Source organism: Amblyomma americanum, chromosome 5, assembly GCF_052857255.1.
Source record: "Amblyomma americanum isolate KBUSLIRL-KWMA chromosome 5, ASM5285725v1, whole genome shotgun sequence".
Classification (NCBI taxonomy): Eukaryota; Metazoa; Arthropoda; class Arachnida; order Ixodida; family Ixodidae; genus Amblyomma; species Amblyomma americanum.
The window spans coordinates 184085277-184110656 of NC_135501.1; the positions used below are offsets into that span (position 1 = coordinate 184085277).

At 47.5% G+C, this 25380-nt stretch overlaps 1 protein-coding gene across 16 annotated transcripts in view; it reads left to right on the top strand.

Moving 5' to 3' along the window:
• The window catches only part of Cka (Connector of kinase to AP-1), a 76548-nt gene that overhangs the window by 46582 nt on the left and 4586 nt on the right, over nucleotides 1–25380 (top strand). For 2 of the 16 annotated variants that reach the window (XR_013314994.1, XM_077666021.1), the window contains exons 5-19: nucleotides 44–253; nucleotides 1520–1648; nucleotides 2079–2154; nucleotides 2522–2654; nucleotides 4130–4288; nucleotides 8752–9090; nucleotides 10154–10332; nucleotides 11218–11276; nucleotides 11872–11988; nucleotides 13221–13268; nucleotides 17451–17572; nucleotides 20768–20938; nucleotides 22461–22601; nucleotides 23378–23488; nucleotides 25116–25202. Coding sequence is in view for 9 of the 16 variants with exons in the window: in XM_077666021.1 (XP_077522147.1) it covers nucleotides 44–253; nucleotides 1520–1648; nucleotides 2079–2154; nucleotides 2522–2654; nucleotides 4130–4288; nucleotides 8752–9090; nucleotides 10154–10332; nucleotides 11218–11276; nucleotides 11872–11988; nucleotides 13221–13268; nucleotides 17451–17572; nucleotides 20768–20938; nucleotides 22461–22601; nucleotides 23378–23488; nucleotides 25116–25202 (2081 nt within the window). In the remaining 7 variants the exon portion in view is untranslated. The remainder of the gene's footprint in view (nucleotides 1–43; nucleotides 254–1519; nucleotides 1649–2078; nucleotides 2155–2521; nucleotides 2655–4129; nucleotides 4289–8751; nucleotides 9091–10153; nucleotides 10333–11217; nucleotides 11277–11871; nucleotides 11989–13220; nucleotides 13269–17450; nucleotides 17573–20767; nucleotides 20939–22460; nucleotides 22602–23377; nucleotides 23489–25115; nucleotides 25203–25380) is intronic. The other 14 variants (XR_013314996.1, XM_077666023.1, XR_013314995.1 and 11 more) reach the window with 8 other exon arrangements.

Sequence of the window (25380 nt, forward strand, 5' to 3'; positions counted from 1 at the left end):
TGTGAATGACTTTTCAACTTTTTTTTTCTATTACCCCTCCAAGGTACCTGCAGGAGATAGGTTACACGGACACGATCCTGGACGTGCGGTCGGCGCGGGTCCGGACACTCTTGGGGCTAGGACCTGCGGCCAACGCCGGCTCTGGGAACGCGCCCGACGACAAGGCCCACCCGGCCATTAATGGTGGGGGTGGCGGGGGCACTGCCCCTGGGGGAGGGGAACCCATCAAGCGGCCCTCGGATACGCAGAGGAGGTGCGTGCAACCGCCTCTGTTCTTTGAACTAGCCTATTTTCTTTTCGTATACCCTTATTTTGTAGACTGTGAGGTCTGCTGAAAGGGTGGGACAATTGACAAACGTGAAAGTCTCTAGAATTGTAATTTTCTTCGTAGTCAGGGCTCTTTGGTAATATGTGAAGTCATCCCTATGCTAAAGTATTTGAAAGATGGCTGTTCAGAGGCGTTTTCAGTCACGGCTGGTTGTGGTAATGCTAGCTGCGTTTTCCCAGCGCAAAACAGTCTGTAAACTTCGCAGCAAATCATCACTTTGTCTTTTCAGGAAATTAACCGCATTTTGAATGTCGTAGTTTTGTCTTTTTGAGTATTGCGATGCATTTTTTCTCTCGCATGCATCCACATGATTTGCCATGTGATTTGGCTTGCTGCATTTTAATCTTGGAAAAGAAACGCCTCTGTAGTTGCACCGTCACTGATGTATTCGGCGGTTTGGACTTGGGTGGCGGGTGGCATTGAGGCGTCCTCACATTGTGATCGGGCTGCAGTGGGAGTTGCCCAGTGATTACAATCTGCCTTCGCTAGTGGGGTCCTTCGAGCCTTGACTTGGGGGGGTTTGGAGTCGAGCAGCCTTCGAAGTTATTTCCTTTGCTTGCCATTAATTTTTGAAATTCTCCTTTCTGTTCTTTTCTGAGAGATTTATTTTGTGCATCATTCTTCTTCTCCAATCTCCCTTTTTTTCCCCCAAATTTGGGCAGTGCTTACTCAAAAACGGGATGGGTGCAAGACGAATTCGGCTAATCGTGATTGGCGGGCTGCTTGTCTCCACCTCCTTGGTCGTGGCGGGAAAAGGAAAGTGCCACTGTGCGCGAAGATTATGAGATCTGAGGGTGACTCCCTTGTGTTTGTCCCGACTGCGGGTGATAAGGGTTGCACTTGACAGATGATACGTGTATAATTTTGGCTATGGCGAGTCACTGGGTGTTACCAGAGGCATTTCTCTCTTGAGCAGATGCGGGAGCACCTTGTAATGCCTTATTTTGAGGAGCTATCTGAAGAACTGTCTCACAAAAGCGCACAAAAAGTGCAGTGCACTTGCACTCACCGCGTAAAGAAGTGCCGGTATTGAAATGTTAGGCTACAATGCTGAGTGCAGCGCTGCTGTGTCGCCTGCCTACGAGCAGGTCTCAGAGGAATGGGGGGACCATGCCGGGATTTTGCATGCCCGCCTTGCTTCAAGTGTGTGGCAAGAATTGTTGAAATTTTTTTCATTGCATTGATGTGCAGGGTTCCAGGAAAGAAGATGGTCAATGTGGCGGAAAACACGCTACTGGACACAGAAGCCTCGGTCCTGGCCACCTTTGACTTCCTTGCCACGGAAAATGTTGACATGGAAGATGACGAGGATAATTTTAGGCAAGTCCGGGGCTTTGCTGCATGCGGCTATGAACAGCAAGCAATTTCCACTTCCATCAGTAATGGGTTCCATAGTTGCGCCTGAACATTCTGAAGCGAGTCCAGTGCATTTTCTCAGGGCTAGGAAGGGAATGTTTAACTTCATATTGTCGCATTCCGCAACAAAATCCCTTGAATGGCAGCGGTGCATTTAGCGAGATGTTTGTCTAGAGGGGACTTCTGAAATTCAGCAGTGCTTTCTCCCTTGCATTTTATTTCACTGAAGCTGGTTTGTAGGAGTTACTCAATTGATGGTAGTGAGAACAATGCTTCAGCTATCCGCTTTGCTGTTTGTGTCTCTGGATTGCCTCTAGTGCACATTTTGTCATATTTGTCTGTGATAGCATCCGTGACAAAAAATGTAACTAGGCTTCCGAACGGTTCGATGCAGTGACGAAATGGAAGATGCAGTGTCTGCGGACGACGAGGCGGAGGAGCGGATGGACAACAGGCGAATCAAATCAAAGGTGCGTAGCATTCCCTGTCATTTGTCCCATCACTGTCAGTTAGACATGCGACTTCTTAGGTCAAGTTGGCATATAGCAGTCCAGCATGATGGCCAAAACCACATGTGCTGTTGTTGCATCCAATGCGTCAGCTCATGCAAGCTTTGATAGAGTTAATGTACATTTTCTCTGTTTCATTACGGAAGTCATTATAGAAGTGAATGCTTTGAGCATAGTCGGCTGGTGTGGCAGTGTCTCTTACAACTTATCCTTCAGTATTGCACTGTAATCTGAATTCACCTCATTGTTTCTTTCTTGGCGAGTGTGATTCTTCATAGGTTAGGCTTCTGAGGGTTGTGATTGAACTTGCTGTGCCACCTCTTTGCAGGTCCTAGGATCTGGGGACGACCTAGGGGAAGCTGACACGGAAAACGTGCTAACAGAGTTCGACTTCCTTGGTCCCGACTCGGGCGAGGGCGGTCGGGAAGGTGTGCGTAACCAGGGCGATGGCTCTGAGTGGGGTGAGCTCGCTTGCTATGTAGTGCAAACATTGAGTCCTGGGTGCCGCCACTTGATGGGAGGTAGTGAAGCTTTCTACAAGTGAACGGCCAGGCGTGGGAATTTGGTGGAAGCTGAAGTAACTGCAGTGCCGGGCAGGGTTGAGATGTACCCAAGTCACGGAGGATTGTGTGCAGAACTGACCCTTAGGTGAAGCGGTTTAGCATGTTTGGTCAAATAAGGGTTGCATGAATGCACTATATGATGGCCTGCTGAGGTAGTTGTGTCTGCAGTGCGAAGGAGTGCGATCTTTTGAGTGATTTGGGTGGCTGTTAGATTGCAGTGAGTATCAGGTCGAATTAATAGTGTGGCCAGTCACATTTGTAGAATAGAAAATATGGGGTGGAAAGGCTTTAGTTTTCAAACCACAATGGGGCTTTCGTTCATTATTTTTTTTTGGCATTCTTCGTGTACAAAAATGGTGCAGTTGAACTGATAAGTTTGCTAGACATCTGGGCCAATGTGGTCCACTTCAGATTTACATCAGCCTTCTCATTGCCCCCAAAGACAAGGATAGGCATTCATTTGTTCATAGCAAAATGCATCCATTTAATATTGAGTGCAGCACTTGACTGCATGAAATGTGTGGAGCTTATAGAGAAAGGAAGGGGCCATTGCAGGGTGCACACGGGGAACAATTTCTGCTTCTTGATAACTCTGGAAACTACCTTTTAGCTCCACCTGACTGACTGTTTGGTGACCAGACAGTTCTTGCTGCCAATTGACTGAAACATCTGTAATTTTGCTCCTAATTAATTTGAAATTCCAGATGATTCATTGAATTTCCATGGTCATGTAATTTCTTACGTAAATTTTACTGGATAATTTGAACCAGCAGCTTGCACTGGCTCGATTACTTCAAAGAACCTGAGGGTGCTCTGTGGGAATGGTAGAGTTAGTCGCAAACTCAGGAACACCCGAGTTCGACTGACAGTGTGCCATCACACTGTTTATAATAAGTACCAGAGCCTGTATTAAGGAGTGCGGTATTTGATCATACTCCTGAACGTTTCACGCGCTATTACGCAGACAGTGGCAGAATTCCAACTTGCATCGCTCAGCTCAGTGACGTCACGCTAACAAAGCGAGCCAGCAACCCACTGCACTTTGCCCACTACTTGTCGGGGCGTGGGCAGACTTTGTCTCACAGGAGCTGTTGTGGCACCAATCATCGTTTGTCGTTTCAGCTTTAAGGCCACTAGAGAGAGGTAAGCTGGGAGGTTTAAATATGTCTAGAGGATACACTGTGCTACATATGTGTCTTCCTGCCATGTCACATTGGGTTAGGGGCTGTCTCTTGGAAATGCTGGGTGTTGTGGAAATTTAGGTGTTGGGGGAAAATAGTGCGAGGGGAGGAAGGGGGTGTCCTGGCGGGAGGCTGTGTGGTTTGTCCCCGGGCGCGGTGTCACAGCACTGGGTTGGTCGCTGGGTGCTCCAGCAGACGGTTGTGCTGTGGACGAGGAGGAGGAGGAGGAGGACGAAGAAGAGGTGGCGCAGCGGTGGGGCACTGACCCGCAGCTCATTAACCAGCTGGTCGAGGAGTACCGGCGAGAGCGCCGAGGGCGCAAGGGCGGCGCCGCCCCCGCCTCGTCGCAGAGTAAGTCTCCTTCGAATGCGCTGCCGCCACTGTTGCTGCTGCTGCCGCCGCCATCGTCGCAGTCGTTGACTCTCTTCTGTTCCCTTAACTCCCTTCCACTTCCTCCCTCTCCTCTTGCCTCTTTTTTCAATCCCTGACGTCAGTGTGCCTCACCCCCTTTTCACACGTCGTGCATCCTCTTGTGGTGGAACTGTGTGGGAGGTGGTGGTGGAAACGTCCTTTCACTCCTGTCGCTGGCTGTGGGAAGGAGCTCCACTTCTACTGCTGTACTCTTTTCCGTTCTGCGTTTGCCATTGTGCATTAACGTAATGGCTAAGTAATAGTTAACGTGATGGCAGAGAGTGATGGCTGCTCTCTGTCTGGCCAGCAGTCGGCAAATCTTGGACTTTCGAAACGCCTCCTGTCTGAAGTGCCACAAACCAGTTCTGCAGCCGCTTCCATGGTGGTAGTGCAAGGTGCACTCAACAGTCTAGCGAGCGCTGCCTTTCCAAGTCTGGGATTGCGGAGAGGTGTTTTGGATTGCTGGAACAAAGGCGAGGTGGTGGATGGCTGGAGAATGAATTGTGGCAAGCACAGCCTAAGCAGTAGAGGCGGACCGCAGTGCACTTAAGGAATTAAAAGAAATCCTCCTTGTATTTTATAGCTGTTGTCATCTGTGCATTTTGCATAGCTGCAGTCAGTTTCTAGCTGCTGTTGTGACTGGGTGTCCAGAATTCAGCAGCTACATTGTGTGGCACTAATGCCAGCTGTGCAATTCCACTTTCACTGTGCTGACTCTTCGACACTTCCAAAACAGAGATGTTTCGTTCAAAGTTACTGGCCTAATGGGAATGTTAGCCAAACTTGGACGCTGGCTGTGCAGCTGTAAGTGATCGTTAAACTGACAAGGCCAGTTGGACATACAGATGACATACACACAGGCAAAACTTGAAATTCTGTGTGGGCTTCCATTTTGCCTTTTCATTCATCTAAGCGGTTCATTGCGATACCACTGCTGTCTTCCACATGTGCGAGATTTTGAGCAATCAGAGTTGCGTCTCGGCATTCTTGAAGATAGGCCATGCTGGTAACAGTGGTTGCAGCACAGTTTAGTAAGGTATTGCTAGCGCGGCTTCCATTCTGCACCATCAGCTGCACTTGCACAAGGCTTCCTTCAACCTTCTGAAAAATGCTAGCAATTCTTTGTTTTCATTGCCAGTCCAAGGAACTTGATCTTGAGAGCAAAGTTGGATGCAGACATGCTGAAACATTCACTTCAGCACTTTTCGAAATAGCTTTTCCAAATACTCCAGTAGCAGCGTTGGAGAAATATTGTTGCGTCGTGCAACATGCTTTTGTGGGAAGTTTGGGTGGTGTTGAACCTGTGCCCAGGTGGTGGTATCTTGGGGGGTGATGGGAAGTCACTTGTGCACCTTCTTTACCTTATTGTCCTTGTACCAATGCTTCTCTTTTTTTTTTTTAAATCACGCCCCGTGGCTCTGGAATGTCTTGAGAACGCTGTTCTGCATGTGTGCACTCTCGAGCTCTGCTGCCTGCTTGCCTGCCTGCCCTTCATGCGGTTAAAACCTGTGGCACCATCTGCACTTACGCTCTCGGACCCTGATGCACTTTATTGTGTTGTTCCTTTTGGATTGATGCCAAGGTGACCAGTGGTCACAAAAAAAAAAAAAAATGTCAGGGTGGCTGATACAGGTAGCTGCCAGTAGGTTCGACGATAAATCTGGCTCTCGTTTTCTAGCAGTGATGTGGCAATTCAAGCATTCTCAATATCTCTTGATTTCAGATAGAAAAAGGTGGCTCTCCAAACTGTACTCAATTCGTGATACACATCAGGTCATCGCAGATCAGGACTTCTGTTGCGAAGTCTCCTATTTTAATTGAGAGCCTTGGCTGCTTAAGCACTGAGAAAATTCAACAAACAAAACCATTTCAATCGACAACTTGTGTGAGGAATGCTTGGTTGCACCTTGGCATCATTCACCACTCTTGGAGTTAGTACTGTTTTAAAAGGTTCTGTCAAGCAGAGGGCACAGAAATCAACATGTAACAGCACCTGATGCGAGTGTCAAAGCTTGTAGTGCTGTCTCGATATGTCCAGAAAAAAACTATTCGAAGTGTCCGCAAAGTTCGCACATGCAGCACAGTTATGCTTAATAATCTCGTCGACGCTGCTATTGCCTGTTGGTTTCTGTGCGTTTGTGCTACTAGAAGCGAGTGGCAGTCAACATTTTGTGCACTTTTTGACTGTCTTTTCTACTGCTTGCGACTTGCCGGCTCAGTTTTGCAAATGTAGGTTTGATTTCCCCCTCATTCAGGGGTGCGCATGCAGTTCGTTGCTTGGTTTTGAAAAGCTTGTTTCGAGTCTGGACAGAAAGGAGTTGCCAGCATATTGCCGGAGGCATACAGGATGTTTTACCAAAAGCTGTTAGTACCATATTTACTTGAATGTACAGTCGACGACCGAAAATTCGGACGCCTGATTTTTGGGACATGCTTGATTATTCGGACTTTTTCGCGACACCGCGACATGACCCATAGAGCCAATGTATAAGAGCGCCTGAAATTTCGGACGCACCGCAACTGACTGCTCGATTTTTCGGACCTCGTTCTCACTTGCCGCCAATACCCAAGCCGCCATATAATGTGTACAGTGGAACCTCATTAATTCAAACTGCACGAGAGATCGGAAACTTCATCAAACAAAATTCAAGCTTAACTGCAACTGCAATGAGTCGTCAACTGCAATGAGTTTTTTTATTTTCTGACAATAGAAGTGAGAAGCCACCCGTCATGCTGGAAGTGAATTAATGATTGAATATGCGAGTAAATTTTTTTATGCTGGTAGCAGCAACCCTTGCATTTGAATCATGGTTGTGCTGCATTCGGTTGAATACAGCATTTTAAAAAGCTGTTTTTTTTTAGTTAAAAGAGAATTTTCTTTGGTACAGCATTGTCACTGGTGGTGAACATCAAAACAGCTAAGACATTTTAACTAGCAAGCTGGCTGGTTAAAATCTGTTCCATTGTTGACTTCTTAACTGTTGCTGTTTATAATTTAAATTTCATATGCTCTAGCGCCTGCAAGAATCGAATCTTCAAAAATCTAAGAACTGACTTGGATTTCATATGGTGAGCTTGAAATCTAAACAGATTAGGCACCTAACTAATAGTAGCTATTAGATTTTAGTTAACCAGCTAGTTTTTGTACATGTCTTAGCTGTTTTCTGATGCCTGGCACAGGTGACAGTAGTACTATACAAAGAAAACTAAAAACTACTTTTAAAAATTTAGTCTCGGGTGAAACATTCTGTACGTGTGAATCGTCACAGAGGGTAGGTTAACAGTTACATTTCATGTTACTTTATAACTCCTGGGTCCGTATGCTCCGTACGTGTGCTGAAAAGCATTGCATTTTGCTAGCTTTGAGGTCCATTTATCTGCATGTTGGAGATTGGGTATTCAGTGTAATGAGCACCCTTGTATAGTGCTTGCTACAAAATCTGTACTGCTGTTCCTTTTTTTTTTTAACTGCATCTGTTATGCCGCAGCGCAGTTTAAACAAAAATGTACTAGTGTGTGTGCGTTTTACGTGCAGAAAATAGATTTAGAATAGCAGGCTAGGGAGGATGATACCTGCCACAAAAGACGGGAGGACGAGGTGCGGAATCACAAATGCTTCAGCTGTTCCGCTTTCTACCGAACTGCGCTTGTTTACTAGTTCATTCATTTTAGCCACACTGTGCCATTTTCTTTTTGCACCCATCCCTGTTACAATTCCTTACAATCCCTCTAGGGGATTGACAATGTCTTGAAATAAAATAAATGAAGCTGTTGTCGAAGGCTTGAAGGCCACCAAGTGCATGGTTGATAAGGCATTGGGGAGCTATTGAGATGCTGGGCTGTGCAGGGATTGGGTGCTTGTGCTGTGCCCCAAAGCTCAGGAGGTTGGAAAGGTGGCGCTTTTCACTTTCTGGATCTTTTGAGCGTCAAAATTGGCAGGCGAGCACGCCACCACAAAATGTGATGGTAGCTACAGCCAGATCTGCCGTGGCTATGCTGCTTTTAGCTTGCATTGCTCTGCACAGAGAGCGCAAGTGTGCAGCTGCATGCCACAGCCAGTCATATAGCTGTGTTTTCGAGCTCTCATGCAGCTGTCGTAAAGCAAATATCCCATTTCCTAGACTCTTGTGGCAGGTTCATCCGCACAGGCTGCGTTTTCTTTCCCTGGTCGTTTGAGATCATGTGCACGACCAGGAAGGCACTTGATTTTAGTGTGCGCACTGCATGGTGTGTCTCTGAATGCCATCTTCGGTTTGCCTGTTCTTGCCGGCGATTTCTTTGCAAGAGAGCCTGCATGACTTTGTGCTTTGCCCTTCTTGCCTGTTTCTCTTTTTTTTTCTTCCCTTGCACTGCCCCTCCCCTTTCTTGGTTGCCACCACCACCACCACCACCACATCGTATAGGGCCTAAGCGGTCTGCCTTGCAAGCAATGCTGGCTTCGCTGTCGACGCCTGGCTCTGGCATGGCCACTACCTCCTCTGACGAGGGCGGCTCGGGCCCCGCCTTCTCCTTTGCCACCACTCCGCCTCCTCGCATCCCGGCCTTTGTGGCACCCTCGGCCCCGCCCCCATCTGTCCCCTCTCCCTCATCTTCTTGCCCTTCCTCGACGTCCTCCCCCTCCTCCGCCACCTTTGGTCTGGCATCGGGCGACGTCGTCCTCAACGGCCAGTTGGGTCGGCAACCCATATCTACGCGCCTCGCCAGTTACACCGCCTTTTTGGAGGAGGCCGACGACGGTGCTGGTACGTTCCCCACCAAGTCGCCGGTGGTGATGGGAGAAGGGGTGGAAGCATGGCAGGTGATGCTGGGACGGGATGGCAGAAGTAGGCGTTGGCGGGGGAACATGCGCACCTACCCGGCCGTGGTGGCCAAGTGGCTTTGGTGGGCTGGTCCTAAAGTAGCGGGATCGGACCCGGCCGCGGCGGCCACATTTTGATGGAGGCGAAATGCACAAGATGCCGATGGGCTACGCTATGTCAGTGCATGTTGAAGAACTCCAGGTCGCCGAAATAAATCCGGAGCCTTCCACTGTGGTGCCTCTCGTCCATGCATCTCCTTGGGGAATAATCCCCACATAATACATGTTACATGACATGTGCAGCTGCAACAAGTTAGTGAAAGGCCATGCTGTAGCCACTTTGGGTGTTTAGTCATTTTTCAGCGGTGTTCTGACTAGCTCAGTCCTGTTGTGCCTCATAGGTTCTGCTTTGAGGGTAATTGTCTCATCTCAAACAGTTGGAATCTCGAGCGTAAAAGGAGGACACAGTGTCATGTGCTTGAAGGAACAAGCACGCTCAGAGTCAGATGGCGCATGTTGCTATTGTGTCACAGAATGTAGAGAATCGGGAGCACTCTTTAAAGCTCACCTTTATTTAAACACCTTGATAGGCATACCACATTGTTTGCCGTGGATGGCAAAACTGGGTCTCTTGCATTGCGATTAGTGAGTTCGACTTGTAATAGTTACCAAGCTGTCTTGTGGTGAGGGGCCTTGACACCCCACCCCTGTGCCTTTGTGTACCTCCTCTAGCAGGTTAATTTCCGCACCGTCCTGAGGTGTGGTAGCAGCCAGTGTATGAGCTTTGGCACTCTGATCTCGACTTTGCAAGTCTGCAAGTCTGCAAAGTCTGGAACAGTTTGGGCGTACACTCTAAACACGAATACGCCTTCCGTATATGGGAATGAAAAGGGAGTAGTGAGCTGTCCTCTAATGCACTTCCTTTTATAAAAGGGAGTGAATGGCTCATGGTGTCCGGCTGCAGTGTGTGGCAGAGTCCGCTGCCCTTTTTCACCCTGCACTGCCAGGGGCCTACTGTGGCATGGAGGCTTGCTGCAAAGGGCGGTGGTGTGCCACCTGTGATGCAGGGCCCCGGAGGCCGCTGATGGGGACGCCGGGTGTGGACGAGGACAACATCGACGCAGCACTCGGTCTCGGGGAGCTGGCAGGTCTCACAGTCAACAACGAGGCAGAGTCCAGCTACGACGTGAGTAAAGCGTCAACAGAGATGACGGGGAATCGAAGACATTTGCACCAAATGGCCCCTCATTGCTTTTTGGCGCATCCTTCTGCTTCAAAGCGTTTATGCTGGCACAGTTTTCCTCTTGTGGCATTTTTCTTTTTCTTTACTAGCAAAAGTTGATTGCACAGGTTGCATTCTTCATGTAGTTTCTGGTTTGCATGCATGAGTGTGTTGAACGGTGCGATTATTCTTCATTGGCAATTATGTGCTGAATCTGAACGACCTGATTTTGTAAACATTAAGCATAGAGTGCTTTCAGTTGTCTTTGTGCTTTGAAGCTTAAGTTGTAGATTGAAAACTGTGGCCTTTGGGTCTTTGCTAAGCTGACTTCAAGTTGTTGGTTCATCTTTTTTTTGAGGCGTACCTGCCACAATATCTGGGTTACACTAGTTGCTATAGAAGCTAGCCAAAGGTGTTCGCCAGCTTAATCCAAAATCAGCGAAGTGTCGCTGTTTTACTGAATATGCAATCTGATGGATGCCATGAATTGAAAAGCATGCGCAAGCAGGATGTTACATTGGCTGGTACAAAGTAGTGGCATCAGTAGCAGCTTATGAACGCCTTGCCATCTGTGCATGCTTGACAGGGAGAACACTCTGGAAGGGTTGCTGACTTAGCGACCCTAGTTCTTCAGGCTGAGGCATTCATGATTTCTTCAGTCTTACCACAGTGTTGCTCTTGTGCCTTGACTCCGCCCATCATTTTTTCTTTTTGTTTTCTTTCTTTGTATGTGTGTGTTTGAATTATGGATGGCACAGTCCTGTGTGCCAATTTCTGTCTCAAGAAACTGTGGTAGACGCATCCAGCTATCGCCTGTTGCATGGTCGCTGTTCCCCTTGCTGTTTGCAGATTTCAGCCACAAAGGAGTCCTTTAGGAAAACATGGAATGCAAAGTACACCCTTAGGAGGTGGGTCGCTTTCTTTTTTCTTAGTACTCAGTAGTGGAGTAGGCAAACGTGTGCCAGTAAGTTTGCTTAGAGCCGTGGTTCTTTGCAGGGTCATGCCATCTATTGCCGCAACTCTGATGAAGTGCACTGGGAGAACTTTACTTGGGGACCTTTACTAGGGAGAAGTTGTCACTGAGGAAACAAAGAGTTAACAGTTGGGGTTTTTACTTCAAAAATTAAGCGAGCTTTGTTTTCATGTCAGGTGTGGTTTTAGGTATAGATAGACCGGCTTGTTGGGGCTGCACTGTTCCTTTCATGTCTTGCAGCAGGTTAGAAACCTTAGGTAGTCTTAGGTGGAAGGGGCATGCCGTGAGTTGAGCATGAAACTGGATTATTCGTTTTCCCGGCTTCCATGTGTGACACAGACGAAACTGCTTACTAGCTCACTGTGTGCCAAATGGTGTGCCAAACGGTGTGCCAAATTGTGTTGGGTGTTTCATGTGGCCTAGTGTGAGCAAAAAGCTCGCGATTTTTCAGTGTGCTTATAGTGTAAAAGTGAGCTTACTTTCAAAGCCTTGCATTATGTTACCATGGTATTTCTGTCCACCTACCACAGCCACTTCGACGGTGTCCGCGCATTGGCGTTCCATCCGGTCGAGTCTGTGCTCATCACGGCCTCAGAGGACCACACGCTGAAACTGTGGAACCTGCAGAAGACGGTGCCTGCCAAGAAGTGAGTTGGTGCACACTCTTACCCCGAATGTGCTGTTGAATTCACATCGTTTACACATTTCACATCTAGCTTACTCGTATTTTGCACCCGACACACACCCAATTTACGCACATTGGCGTACTGTTGGGCCAACCTGAAATGCAAGCCAGCATATGCAATATTTTTCTACTGCGCATTGAGACAGTTGTTTGCAACTGGTTTAAGAGTATGCACTTCACTGACCCCATTAAACGGAAAGATACTTTATTTACTAAATTCTTGCGCGCCCTCACTTGTAACCCGTGCCTATTTTTCATGGTTAGAAAAAAAAAGTGCAATGCCTTTGATTGTAACTTGCACCAGTTTTTCATACTTCGATACAAAAAATTATTCCTCTCACTTGGAACAACCAACCTTTATTCCAACCGCTCTAATGTCACGATGAAGTAAGTCACGCCACCATCTGCCTTTGCCTGTCTGGCCGGCAAAATCGTCATCTCTGATCATCACCGTCGGAAGCCATCTTGTCGCTCTTTGCAGCCCAAAGTATTCCATCATTGGTGCCGTCCATTGGATTTTTAGTTCTGCACCTTTAAGGCCTTGTTGACCATGGCAGATGGGGTCGTGCACAGCACAACGCATTGTTCACGTATCTCGCGATGTCCTGCAGTGAGGCACTCTTCATCCCGGTGCTTCGCGTTTTCTGGAAACTGGCTCTTCTTTGGCCCATTTAGACTCGTTTATAAGTCTGTGTCCTGGCAAAAATCTTTGTTCTTTCGTTCTATCAATCACACACACAACTTTAAAGAACACCAAACTTGTGTGAGGCGGCCCAACTGCCACTTTCCTCTGCTCATGGTCATTTTTTTTTTTCTGTCCGGCGTCGTGTCTTTGTGCGTTTTCGCAACTGATGCTTCCACATTGACTCAGTGCCAGCTACCACTGCTGTTACCCATAAAATGTAGAGACGGACACTTCTGCCTTTCTTCTTTGCGAGATAACTGTTTGACAGTGAAGATTTCAGTGCACTTGAAAGTGCATTTTCTTGATGCCTAATGAGTTCGAAACCCTTTTTTTTTCCCCCGAGGCTTTTTTCTTATAGCTTTGAGGCAGCAAGCCTTGTGATTAATTGCTTTGCTGCTGTCTTCTTTGTTTCCTTGTTGTTTTGGTCTTCATATATTTTGCCTTTAGTCAGGCACATAGTTAACGAAGTTGCTGCATGCACACGTGACGCTGTTTGTTTTTGTGCTCAGGACGGCAGCCCTTGACGTGGAACCAGTCTACACATTCCGGGCGCATTCGTGAGTGTCCCATTGGATTTGTTGCCAGAGTTTTTTGAAGTGTTTTACTTTTCTTGTAGCTGTGAAGTAAAACAAGTTGTACATGGTGCAAATTAGAAAGTAATTGCTTGTCCTGATCGGATCGCACTTCCAAAGGTGTTTATAAAGAATGTGTACTTTTTTCATGGTGCATGCATAATTAATATGCCTATGGCATAGGCCTGGTGCTGTTCATCACTGCCTTTAATGTGCAGTAAATGCAAGGAGGAGCCTTATGAAAGGATTGGAAGATGCCACATTAGTTTGGACAGCTCTGTCATGGTTCTGTGTTGTGGATTGAGTGTTTACTGTTTCTGTAAATGCATTGCGGATGCCCGGTTTTTGTTACGCTTGCTGCTCGTGCCAGGAATTATGGCCACATGCTGTTTTTTTTTTTACTTGTCTGTACCTTTTGTACAAACCACATGCTTTGTAGTGTCCATACTGCTTTTCTTGTAAAAGCGACCAGCACTTATTTGTGCTCTCATTTTTAAGAGCCTTTGCGACTTTGTGGTGCCCTTTTGTCCTCGTGTGTTCTACCAGCAAGCTTAGACAACTGGGAAAACTTCCTTCAATGTAGCACTACTAATACAAAGAGCACTGGTGTCGGGAAGGGGGAAGTAGCAAGCCACCATGCTAGCTGTCTCTATGGCAAAGCCTTTTTTAAAAACATGGAGGAGTTTGGTCAGCATTTACTAATTGGACACAAATTAAAGAACAAATGCAGTTAAATAATATGAGCTTGAAGGGAACCGAAATTGTTTGCCAGTTCAAATAGGTCAACAGTTAGAATCAAGTGAGTTCGAATTGAGGTGTACTGTGTATCAAACAAGAACAAATGGGCTTGTGCAGGGCATGTAATGCAAAAGGCAAGATAAATGACCAGTGGTCGTTAAGGGTAACAAACTGGATTCCAAGAGGAGGCAAGTGCAACAAGGGGTGGCAGGAAGTTATGTGGGTGGATGAGATTAAAAAGTCTACGGGGATAGGGTGGCCATGGCTGGCACAGGATGGGGTTAATTGGAGAGATATGGCAGAGGCCTTTGTCTTACAGTGGGCGTAGTTGGGCTGCTGATGATGATGCTAGCTGTCTCTGTGGCAAAGCCTTTTTTAAAAACATGGAGGAGTTTGGTCAGCATTTACTAATTGGACACAAATTAAAGAACAAATGCAGTTAAATAATATGAGCTTGAAGGGAACCGAAATTGTTTGCCAGTTCAAATAAGTCAACAGTTAGAATCAAGTGAGTTCGAATTGAGGTGTACTGTGTATCAAACAAGAACAAATGGGCTTGTGCAGGGCATGTAATGCAAAAGGCAAGATAAATGACCAGTGGTCGTTAAGGGTAACAAACTGGATTCCAAGAGGAGGCAAGTGCAACAAGGGGTGGCAGGAAGTTATGTGGGTGGATGAGATTAAAAAGTCTACGGGGATAGGGTGGCCATGGCTGGCACAGGATGGGGTTAATTGGAGAGATATGGCAGAGGCCTTTGTCTTACAGTGGGCGTAGTTGGGCTGCTGATGATGATGCTAGCTGTCTCTGTGGCAAAGCCTTTTTTAAAAACATGGAGGAGTTTGGTCAGCATTTACTAATTGGACACAAATTAAAGAACAAATGCAGTTAAATAATATGAGCTTGAAGGGAACCGAAATTGTTTGCCAGTTCAAATAGGTCAACAGTTAGAATCAAGTGAGTTCGAATTGAGGTGTACTGTGTATCAAACAAGAACAAATGGGCTTGTGCAGGGCATGTAATGCAAAAGGCAAGATAAATGACCAGTGGTCGTTAAGGGTAACAAACTGGATTCCAAGAGGAGGCAAGTGCAACAAGGGGTGGCAGGAAGTTATGTGGGTGGATGAGATTAAAAAGTCTACGGGGATAGGGTGGCCATGGCTGGCACAGGATGGGGTTAATTGGAGAGATATGGCAGAGGCCTTTGTCTTACAGTGGGCGTAGTTGGGCTGCTGATGATGATGCTAGCTGTCTCTGTGGCAAAGCCTTTTTTAAAAACATGGAGGAGTTTGGTCAGCATTTACTAATTGGACACAAATTAAAGAACAAATGCAGTTAAATAATATGAGCTTGAAGGGAACCGAAATTGTTTGCCAGTTCAAATAGGTCAACAGTTAGAATCAAGTGAGTTCGAATTGAGGTGTACTGTGTATCAAACAAGAACAAATGGGCTTGTGCAGGGCATGTAATGCAAAAGGCAAGATAAATGACCAGTGGTCGTTAAGGGTAACAAACTGGATTCCAAGAGGAGGCAAGTGCAACAAGGGGTGGCAGGAAGTTATGTGGGTGGATGAGATTAAAAAGTCTACGGGGATAGGGTGGCCATGGCTGGCACAGGATGGGGTTAATTGGAGAGATATGGCAGAGGCCTTTGTCTTACAGTGGGCGTAGTTGGGCTGCTGATGATGATGCTAGCTGTCTCTGTGGCAAAGCCTTTTTTAAAAACATGGAGGAGTTTGGTCAGCATTTGCTAATTGGACACAAATTAAAGAACAAATGCAGTTAAATAATATGAGCTTGAAGGGAACCGAAATTGTTTGCCAGTTCAAATAGGTCAACAGTTAGAATCAAGTGAGTTCGAATTGAGGTGTACTGTGTATCAAACAAGAACAAATGGGCTTGTGCAGGGCATGTAATGCAAAAGGCAAGATAAATGACCAGTGGTCGTTAAGGGTAACAAACTGGATTCCAAGAGGAGGCAAGTGCAACAAGGGGTGGCAGGAAGTTATGTGGGTGGATGAGATTAAAAAGTCTACGGGGATAGGGTGGCCATGGCTGGCACAGGATGGGGTTAATTGGAGAGATATGGCAGAGGCCTTTGTCTTACAGTGGGCGTAGTTGGGCTGCTGATGATGATGCTAGCTGTCTCTGTGGCAAAGCCTTTTTTAAAAACATGGAGAAGTTTGGTCAGCATTTACTAATTGGACACAAATTAAAGAACAAATGCAGTTAAATAATATGAGCTTGAAGGGAACCGAAATTGTTTGCCAGTTCAAATAGGTCAACAGTTAGAATCAAGTGAGTTCGAATTGAGGTGTACTGTGTATCAAACAAGAACAAATGGGCTTGTGCAGGGCATGTAATGCAAAAGGCAAGATAAATGACCAGTGGTCGTTAAGGGTAACAAACTGGATTCCAAGAGGAGGCAAGTGCAACAAGGGGTGGCAGGAAGTTATGTGGGTGGATGAGATTAAAAAGTCTACGGGGATAGGGTGGCTATGGCTGGCACAGGATGGGGTTAATTGGAGAGATATGGCAGAGGCCTTTGTCTTACAGTGGGCGTAGTTGGGCTGCTGATGATGATGCTAGCTGTCTCTGTGGCAAAGCCTTTTTTAAAAACATGGAGGAGTTTGGTCAGCATTTACTAATTGGACACAAATTAAAGAACAAATGCAGTTAAATAATATGAGCTTGAAGGGAACCGAAATTGTTTGCCAGTTCAAATAAGTCAACAGTTAGAATCAAGTGAGTTCGAATTGAGGTGTACTGTGTATCAAACAAGAACAAATGGGCTTGTGCAGGGCATGTAATGCAAAAGGCAAGATAAATGACCAGTGGTCGTTAAGGGTAACAAACTGGATTCCAAGAGAAGGCAAGTGCAGCAGGGGGTGGCAGGAAGTTATGTGGGTGGATGAGATTAAAAAGTCTACGGGGATAGGGTGGCCATGACTGGCACAGGATGGGGTTAATTGGAGAGATATGGCAGAGGCCTTCGTCTTACAATGGGCGTAATTGGGCTGCTGATGATGATGTGTATCAAAAATTTGTTCAATGGTGATGCATGCTGGTAACTGTAGGATATGGCACAGTTCTCTTGTCCTTGCTGTGTGGTATGTTAAAACTAATGTTCGAAGGTGTGCTCCTCATATTCGTCTTTACTCGAAATGGCAAGCTGTTGCCTGGGTCATTGGGCCATGCCCCACACGACGTGCTTAGGCTTGCTGCACTTCTGTCAGGCTCCACGTAAGTAGAAAACTGGGTGCGGTAGACAGTGTGACAAGCTTTCTGCCTGTGTTGGACACACAGAAGTATCGAATACCTTGACCGTAACGCTGACGTCCTGTAGATGCGCATGGCCCCCCTCGTAACTTTTTGGTGAGGCCATGTGCCAACTGTCCAACACTGTCCAACTGTGAGTGCCATGTGTACAGGGGCCCTGTGCTGTGCCTGGCAATGGGTGCGACGGGAGAGCAGTGCTTCAGCGGCGGCCTGGACCACACCATCCGCTGCTGGAATGTGCCCAGCTCGGCGATCGACCCCTATGATTCCTTTGGTGAGTACCACTGCAGCTTGGCGAGAGATTCTGGTGCACATCGGAGCCTTGATAGCATTGGCTGGGAGACGGTGATACACGACCATTTACATGTTTAGAGAGGATTGCTTGAAACTAAAGTGTGGCCCACCCTGGGGTGGACTTGCCGTGGTGGCTCGGTGGCTATGGCATTTGGCTGCTTAGCCCAAGGTCACGGGATCAGATCCTGGTCTCAGCAGCTGCATTTCGTCCGCCCAGTTGATCGGAGGTGTCCAGTACGGCGTCCCTCGTTGCTGAGGCTCCTAATTTTCTGCAGTTCTGCAGAAAACTGTGATTTTTAGCATTTTTTGCGGAATGGTGGGTTTTATTTAATGAGGTTGCATGATTAACGTGGTTTAACTGTACGGTTATTTTCTTCGCAGCCAGGCTTCTTTACTCGGACAGTATGCGTATCAGACAGACTTTTTTATATTTCATTCCCACTCTGAAACAGTTGAAAAATGGCTTTTCAAAGGTTTTATGTTCATTGCTGGTTGTGGTACTCGTGCTTGCCGAGCTCAAAACAGTTTGTAAACTTTTGCGGAAAATTAACACTTGGCTTATCGAGAAAATTAACCACATTTTGTATGTCGTAATTTTGGCTTCTTGAACGTAGATAGCTAGCATTCGTTTTTTTTTCTTCGCCCACGTCCGTGCAATTTTTCATCCGGTTTGGCCTGTCCTTGCTGCCTTTTAATCTTGGAGAAAAGAAATGCCTCTGTAGTTGCACTGCCAGTGATGCATTGGTCTGCTTGGCATTGGGTGGTGGTTGGTATTGAATTACCCTCTCATTGTGATCGGGCTGCTACGGGAGTTGCCCAGTGATTACTACCTGCCTTCGCTAGTGGGGTCCTTCGAGCCTTGACTGGGGGGTTTGGAGCCGAGCAGCCTTCAGTTACTTTGTTGCGAAAGCAGCACTACGCCAGTCAGTGAGCCATTTCGGCTCGTCACGCACTTCGGCTGTATGCCGTGGCTGACGAACAACCTTGAGCCGCCGTTGCCTAGCAACGCTGCAGCCGCGCTCCAACAGATGGCACCGCCATCGCCGCTCGCTCCACCAGATGTGCTGCGCTGGGGTAGAGGGAGAGGAGGTGTCGCCTCGCGAGGGGAGTAGAATTTCAGGTCGTTCGCTTCTTCGAGGAAGGTTTACAAGCCCTTCCTTTAGTGTCGATCGGCTTTGAAGATGGGCAGGAGGCGTGCTTGTTGATGATGACAGCAGAGCATATATTTACAGCATACATATACAGAGAGTAAAACCGTAAGAAGCAGAAATGAATTTACGAAAGAACAAACTTTGCGCTACTTTACTCATCGACCCGACGTGTTAGAGCCTAAGTAGCGCCCCGTAACATGCTAAGCATGGAGCCCCAGCTTAGACTGGACTGCCCTCCATCAGTTCACTTGCGCTTTTAAACCCTTAATTAACAAAGGACTAAGGGCGGTCATTTTCAGTGGCCCGCCCTAAGCATCAATTCTCAAATCAAAAATAACATGCGAGATGGGGACTACCCCATGGGTTGGGCTTAGCCTCGAACCCAGGGTCTCGTTGACAACACAAACCAAATCAAAAACAAATACGGCACCATTCTCTCTCAAGTGAGAGTACCCGCACGGTCTCCCTTCGGAGCTATTCTTCCGACTTACCTCACTTACTGCACAACATACATATAAAGCCCCGCTTTAACCAAGCCGTACAAACGTGCCTGCTTGGCCTAGCTGTAACATGTCTGACTCGCAACCCGAGGGCCAGGGGATGCAGCGATGGGTCCGCTGCATAGCAGCTTGAGAGGCGAGGTAGTAACGTGAGTCGTCTGCTGCTTGTTTTTGTAAAGGTTAGGAGGAAGACAGCAGCTGATCGCCTGTGCGCTTCGCGCATTGCTCGTGGCTGCTGCAATTGCTGAAGATCTGTCACTCGTGTAGCTAGTGCCATCCATCGGGACCTCTTGTAACAGCCACTTTTTTTACCAGGCCTGATCTTTCGGTTACGCAGACTTCGCTGCAGAACGGGGCCTTTACGCTGTCGAGTAAAAGTGAACAGGCACTGCACTGCGCCACAAAGGAGCGAGGCAGGAAGTGGTGGCTACTGCTGTGCAGAAGGCTGCATTTGTTAATGCAGCCATATTTACTTGTGTACTTTGCGCACCCTTAACTTATTAGGTTGGGTCAACGCAGGAACATAAATATAACTTTGAAGAACCGAAATATTTTTCGGTAATATGCAAATTTACCCAGGTTTATAAAAAAAATTAGCGCTCTCGCATCTTGTGCTCCCTGCTGCCAAACCACCAGAACGCACGCGGATGGGCGCAAGGTAGGCTTGGGAAGATCGGCGTGGCAGCATCACCGTGTACAGCTGCAAAAGGCACGAGGCGAGGGGACAAATTGCCTGTCGTTTACCCTGCTCGCACGCGCTGCTGTTTGCTTTCCCATACGAGCAGTTACACGCGCACCAGAATCCGAAACTACCGAACGTTTGGTGTTCAGTTTGCCTCTAGTGGAGTTTTACCACCGTTTTCTCCATTTGCCTCTGACTGCTGGCTTTGCAGTTGTATTGTTGCGAGTTTATTGCTTTGAGCTGTGCTTGTGCCGTCATGCCGCCCCGCAGGATGAGGCGGGAGGGGTTAAGAGTCTTATATTTGGAATCAACTTTTTACCGCCCCTCGTGCAATTCCCCATGACAGGGCCTGCATAGGACTACACATTGGTAGGCATCTCATTAACTGTTGACTTCACCATATTCTTGAAGTGACATTCTTCTGTTTTTAAATTTGTTTCCTAAAAAAAAAAAGTCTGCACCACCAGCTCTGCCTGGCATTGTGCCAAGTGACTCGGAAAGTTTATGCAGTGCGCGGTTGTCGCTGCTGTCACAGCCTAGTTCTTTTCATTGGCGTGCTGTTGTGGTCAATTGAGTTATTGCTGGTGTGGTATCTATATTTTTTTTTTTTTCGTGGTAACATTTTGAAAACTTCAAGATATTTTCTTTAATGCTGGGCTCACTGCCATGTAACACACTGTCAGCAAGTTTTTCAGCTGCTTTGCAGTTACAATTACTGGGGTTCCCATGCTTTCCCGGTTAGTTCAAGCAAGCAATTCTGTTCAGTGTCCAACATTGCATTGCTGCAGGAGCAGCAGTCAAGTGAGTTTTTTTTTATTTATTTACTCTTCTCTCATTTGCAGAGCCAGGCGTCCTGTCGGGCACCCTCTGGGGCCACACAGACGCGGTGTGGGGCCTATCGATGCATGCAACCAAGCTGCAGCTGCTGTCGTGCTCGGGCGATGGCACAGTCCGGCTCTGGTCTCCACACAGCAAGGTGCCCCTGCTGCACACCTACACAGCCCCAGACCCCGGTGAGTGCATCTGCTGTGGCAGGGAAAGGCTCTGCATTGCAGTTGGCATGCCTGTTGCTTAATCGTTTGTTCTCTTATGCTCCAGCGTAATGTGGTGAGCAGGTTAATTGAAAGCGGTTACGCTCCATGGCAGCTTGTCTTGGCAATTTGCAAGGGCGGAGTGTTCGTAACTGTGTGTTTCCGCCAAGTGGTTTGGCTGCACTGTTACACGCCTGACAAGTTGCTCTCCTCGTGGTGACTCCATTCTGTCGCTTGTGCAGCTGGCACCGTCTGTTGAAGCTTCTTGTAGCCAGACGTGCCTAGCCAATTTGGTTGTAACCGCGTTGCAAGTCTTCAGTAGTGTTAAAAACATGCCTTAATTACTGAATATTCACAGTATACTGTTGCAAGCGGGCTCTATATTCTGCTGCTTTATGAAGAGGGGGCATGTTTTGGCTCTGTAGCTTCGGCAATGGAGTATAACAGATGGTCTTTTGTGAGGTGCATAGCCATAGCCTGATGATACAACACAGCCCTCCTCATGTAATGGTGCGAGCACTCTGGTTTTACTTGTTGCGTCTCATGTGGCATTTCTTGTGTGATATGTGCAGTCGTGGTTAGCCTCATGAATGTGAAAGAGCGGTACAGTGGACTTTCCTCGATTCAAACTCCCTTAATTTTAACTGCTCATTTACTCGAACTGAAACTTTGGGGTCCTTGGTTCGAACTCTACATACAGTAGAATCTCGATGATATGAACACGGTTGATGCAAATTTCGGGATCATATGAAACCTTAAAATTCTCCGGCCGGAGTGTGTTGCCTACAGTGGGCAGAATTTCGGATGTTGTGAACATTCTCCCACTCCTGTACGGTTGATACAAACATACAAGCCGCAACCGCACCTTTGAGTGCTAAGCGCTGCTTATACATCACCAGTGCATGATCCCTAGTTCCACTGTAGGCACTGCGCATAATGAGCTGTGGCCCTGCGGCTATAAATTTTTGAAAAAATGAAAATGAAATTTGGTGGTTTTGAGGAAAGGAAAAACTCTTTATCTCAGTGTAGACCTGAACCCTGCCATAAGGGAAGGGATAAAGGAAGGAGTGAAAGAAGGAAGAAAGGGGTGGCGGAATAATTTGGACCATCTGGGGAATGTGCACAGACATCCCACAGCACACCGGCGCCTTTTGTGTTTCGCCTATATTGAAACATGGCCACCTCGGTCGGGTTTGAACCTGGGTACTCCGGCTCAGTAAACGAGCGCCTTAACCACTGAGCTACTGTGATACAAAAACAACAAATTTTTTCATGACCCCATGACACTCGTATCGAGATTCTACCGTAATTCAAACAGATTTTCGGTCCTTTTCAAGTTCTAATTATCAAGAGCTGACTGCAGTGCTGGGGAAATGCTGATTTTAATGTTTGCGCTTGAGTAGGTGTGAGTTTGACCTCGGAATCTGTCTGTTTTACCTCGCCTCTTCCCTCCTACTGCTTCCGATCTTTTTTGTAATGTTTTGACCATTGGCAACTCATGCAGCTGACGGCATCCCAACGTCTGTGGACTTTGTCCGTTCCGATGCCAACCAGATGGCGGTCGCCTACACGACGTCGCGCGCGGTCATCATGGACCTGGAGACAGGCAAGCAGGTGGTGCGGCTCGACAGCGACCAGAACCCAGGTGGGCAAGCACCCTGTGGTTTGTGCAGCTGTCATTGCACTGTGAAACAAGGGGCGAGCCTTGCTGCATATGTGAACGGTGTGAAAGTTACTTGAGCTGGTGAATGGTGGTGGTTAGAGAGATAGCTGAAAGTGAGGCGTGTGAAACATCATCACTGCCTTTAAACAGTCAGGATTGCGTAATGATCCTTTGGTGGTTTCATCTTGTTAGGCAAAAGGACTCTGCAAACAAACCGAGCAGAAAGCGGTAGACGAGCATAAACTTGCGTGCAACACACCAGGGAAACGTTCTTAAGTCTGCCTTGTTGTCACTGAGGGTCGTGCCCGTGTTGTCTTCTGCACACAGCTGCAGCTTTTCTGTGCACCAGAGACAGCTAAATTGGGTTGCACTGCAGCTGTATGACAGGTAAGGTTACAGTTTGAGGTGTGACTGGCGTTGGAGGAGGGGCTGGCGAATATGCTCACTCTTTTATGCCTCACAAGTCTGCCAGAGGAGAATGCTCTAAAGAAGGAGTCTAGTTTCAGCCAGTTGGCATGTCACAGCAGTTGCTCAGTGAAAGCATATGTTTGACGCCAGTGAACAAACTGGCACAGAAAACGAATCACTGGTGGATAAGGAAGCTGGTCGATAGGAACGGTGGGGAGCCAAACGGGGACGGACGGACGGAAACTGTCGTTTTTCATCTTTTGCCGAAAATCAAATGTGATATCGGGATAGAATGTGTTTATAACGCACTTGTTCGATTGTCTCCTCTTTTTCCATTTCTTGTTCCACAGATGCGAGTGCTCTGAGCAAGCAGATCAACTGTGTGGTGAGCCATCCGACCTTGCCCATGACGGTGACAGCGCATGAGGATCGCCACATTCGCTTCTTCGACAACAACACTGGTACGCAAGTCCCTGCGTTTTTTGGCACCCCTTGTGAATTGGAAGTTGGGCTTCAAAAATGCAGATAATTGCGTCGGGGGCAAATGAAGTATAAATAGTGAGGAGTGGAACAATGTTTTTGGAGAGGTGGGATCTGTGTGAAGCAAAAGTTGCTAAATCATATTTTTGGCTTCACCTTCCTGGAATGACTACAGAGGTGTGAAATAATTTTAAATCTGGATATTGATCAAAGTGGTTTCGAAGCTCACACCTGTATACATTGAAGAAAAAGTTGTTTTGTGGGAAGAGTGGCTTCTGTCTTTTGGTTACTACAGTCAAGCCCGCTTATAACGAACATGAGCGTCACGCTGCGTCCGTTCGTTATATCCTGAAGTTCGTAGTAAGTGGACCACAGCTTTAAAGACAGTTGCTTGTCAAAACACAAAATTTTTTCTTTGCGAAAAGTTTGTGATGGACGCCTGTTTTTGCAGCGCAGATCCAATGAGAGAGGTTTCCAGTTTATTTAAAGTAGGAGTGTGCTCTTCGCCGAGGCTCTTGGCATAGACAAGTTTTCTGAGGCTCTCTATGTAGCCCATTGCTACAGGCGTGCTTATGGGTGCTGGCTTCGAAGTTTCACCCTTATCTGACTCCTCCGCGTCACTCTCGTCCCGCACTTCAGAAACGTTGCCCTCGTCCGTGCATGGTTCCACGGTGTCGGCGTCGTCATCGAGAGAAATAAAATCATTCCAACCAATGTCATGACCTCCCATGTCGGAATCGACGGCGCGCTGCCACAAATCGCCGCCGGGCTGGTCATCTTCTGAAGCATCAGGCTCTGCATCTGACACTGTGTCGACGAAGCCGGCCTTGCGGAAGCAGTTCCGCACGCCAGTGGCTGTCACCTCCTACCTGGCCGCTTTTGTCATCTCTATCGCTCAATACAATGGAAATAGCCACGCTGTTCCGGTCTGCCATCCCGAATTGCAACCAGGGCCCGAGATTTGAACGAAGCCAATGAAACGTCCGCACTGCAACAAGAGTGACAAAAGCGCACGACAGGGTAGACTTGCAAGGCCAATGAGGGGTGTCCGTGAGCGTCAGTGCAGCCACCTCTTGGCTCCCACTGAAGGCTTACTTCACGGAGTGTGGCCTCCGAGATCAGCCCAGGTGGCGGCTGGTTGATCGCAGAGGCCACGCACGCATTTGCAAGAAAGAGAGGAGAGGGGAGCGGACTTACGAGGAGGGGCAGAGGGTGATCTTGGAAGGCACGTCGGCGGAAGAGAGCGGCACGAAACGGGGCATGCAGTTCGCCCGTGATGAGGCTCAGGAAAACGTACCGTGCGCCGGGCGTACAAAGGGGTCGGAGGCAGGTTATCTCATCGCGGCGCCGGGTTTACGCAGTCCGTTCGCTGTAACCAATCAGCAGGGCTTAATGACGTTCGTTGTACGTGTGATTTTGTGCCATTGAAATAATGTATATTTTGACGGTCGTGCAGGTCTCGTTCGTTATATGCGAAAATTCATCCTAAGTGGGGCCGTTATGTGGGCTCGACTGTAGTCTTGTTTAAATGACTATGGCAACTTGATCATTGATGCTTTTTCGCAACTTGCGCTACATTTGCTTTCTTCTGGCTGATGCGGAATGCAGGCAAGATGGTGCATTCGATGGTAGCCCACCTGGACGCAGTCACGAGTCTGGCCATAGACCCCAATGGCCTCTACCTCCTCTCAGGAAGTGAGTAACCTCTTTTGAAATTATCCCGCTTGACTGTTTTGTTATGTCATCTGCGCAAACTGAATTTCGCTCCAGGCACCTTCGAGCTAGCTTTCAGTGATGAGTGCATGGTGAAGCTCTTTGTCCTAGTCTTGTGCTGTATTCTGGCTGAATTGATTGGTTTGGTGGCAGTTCTCAC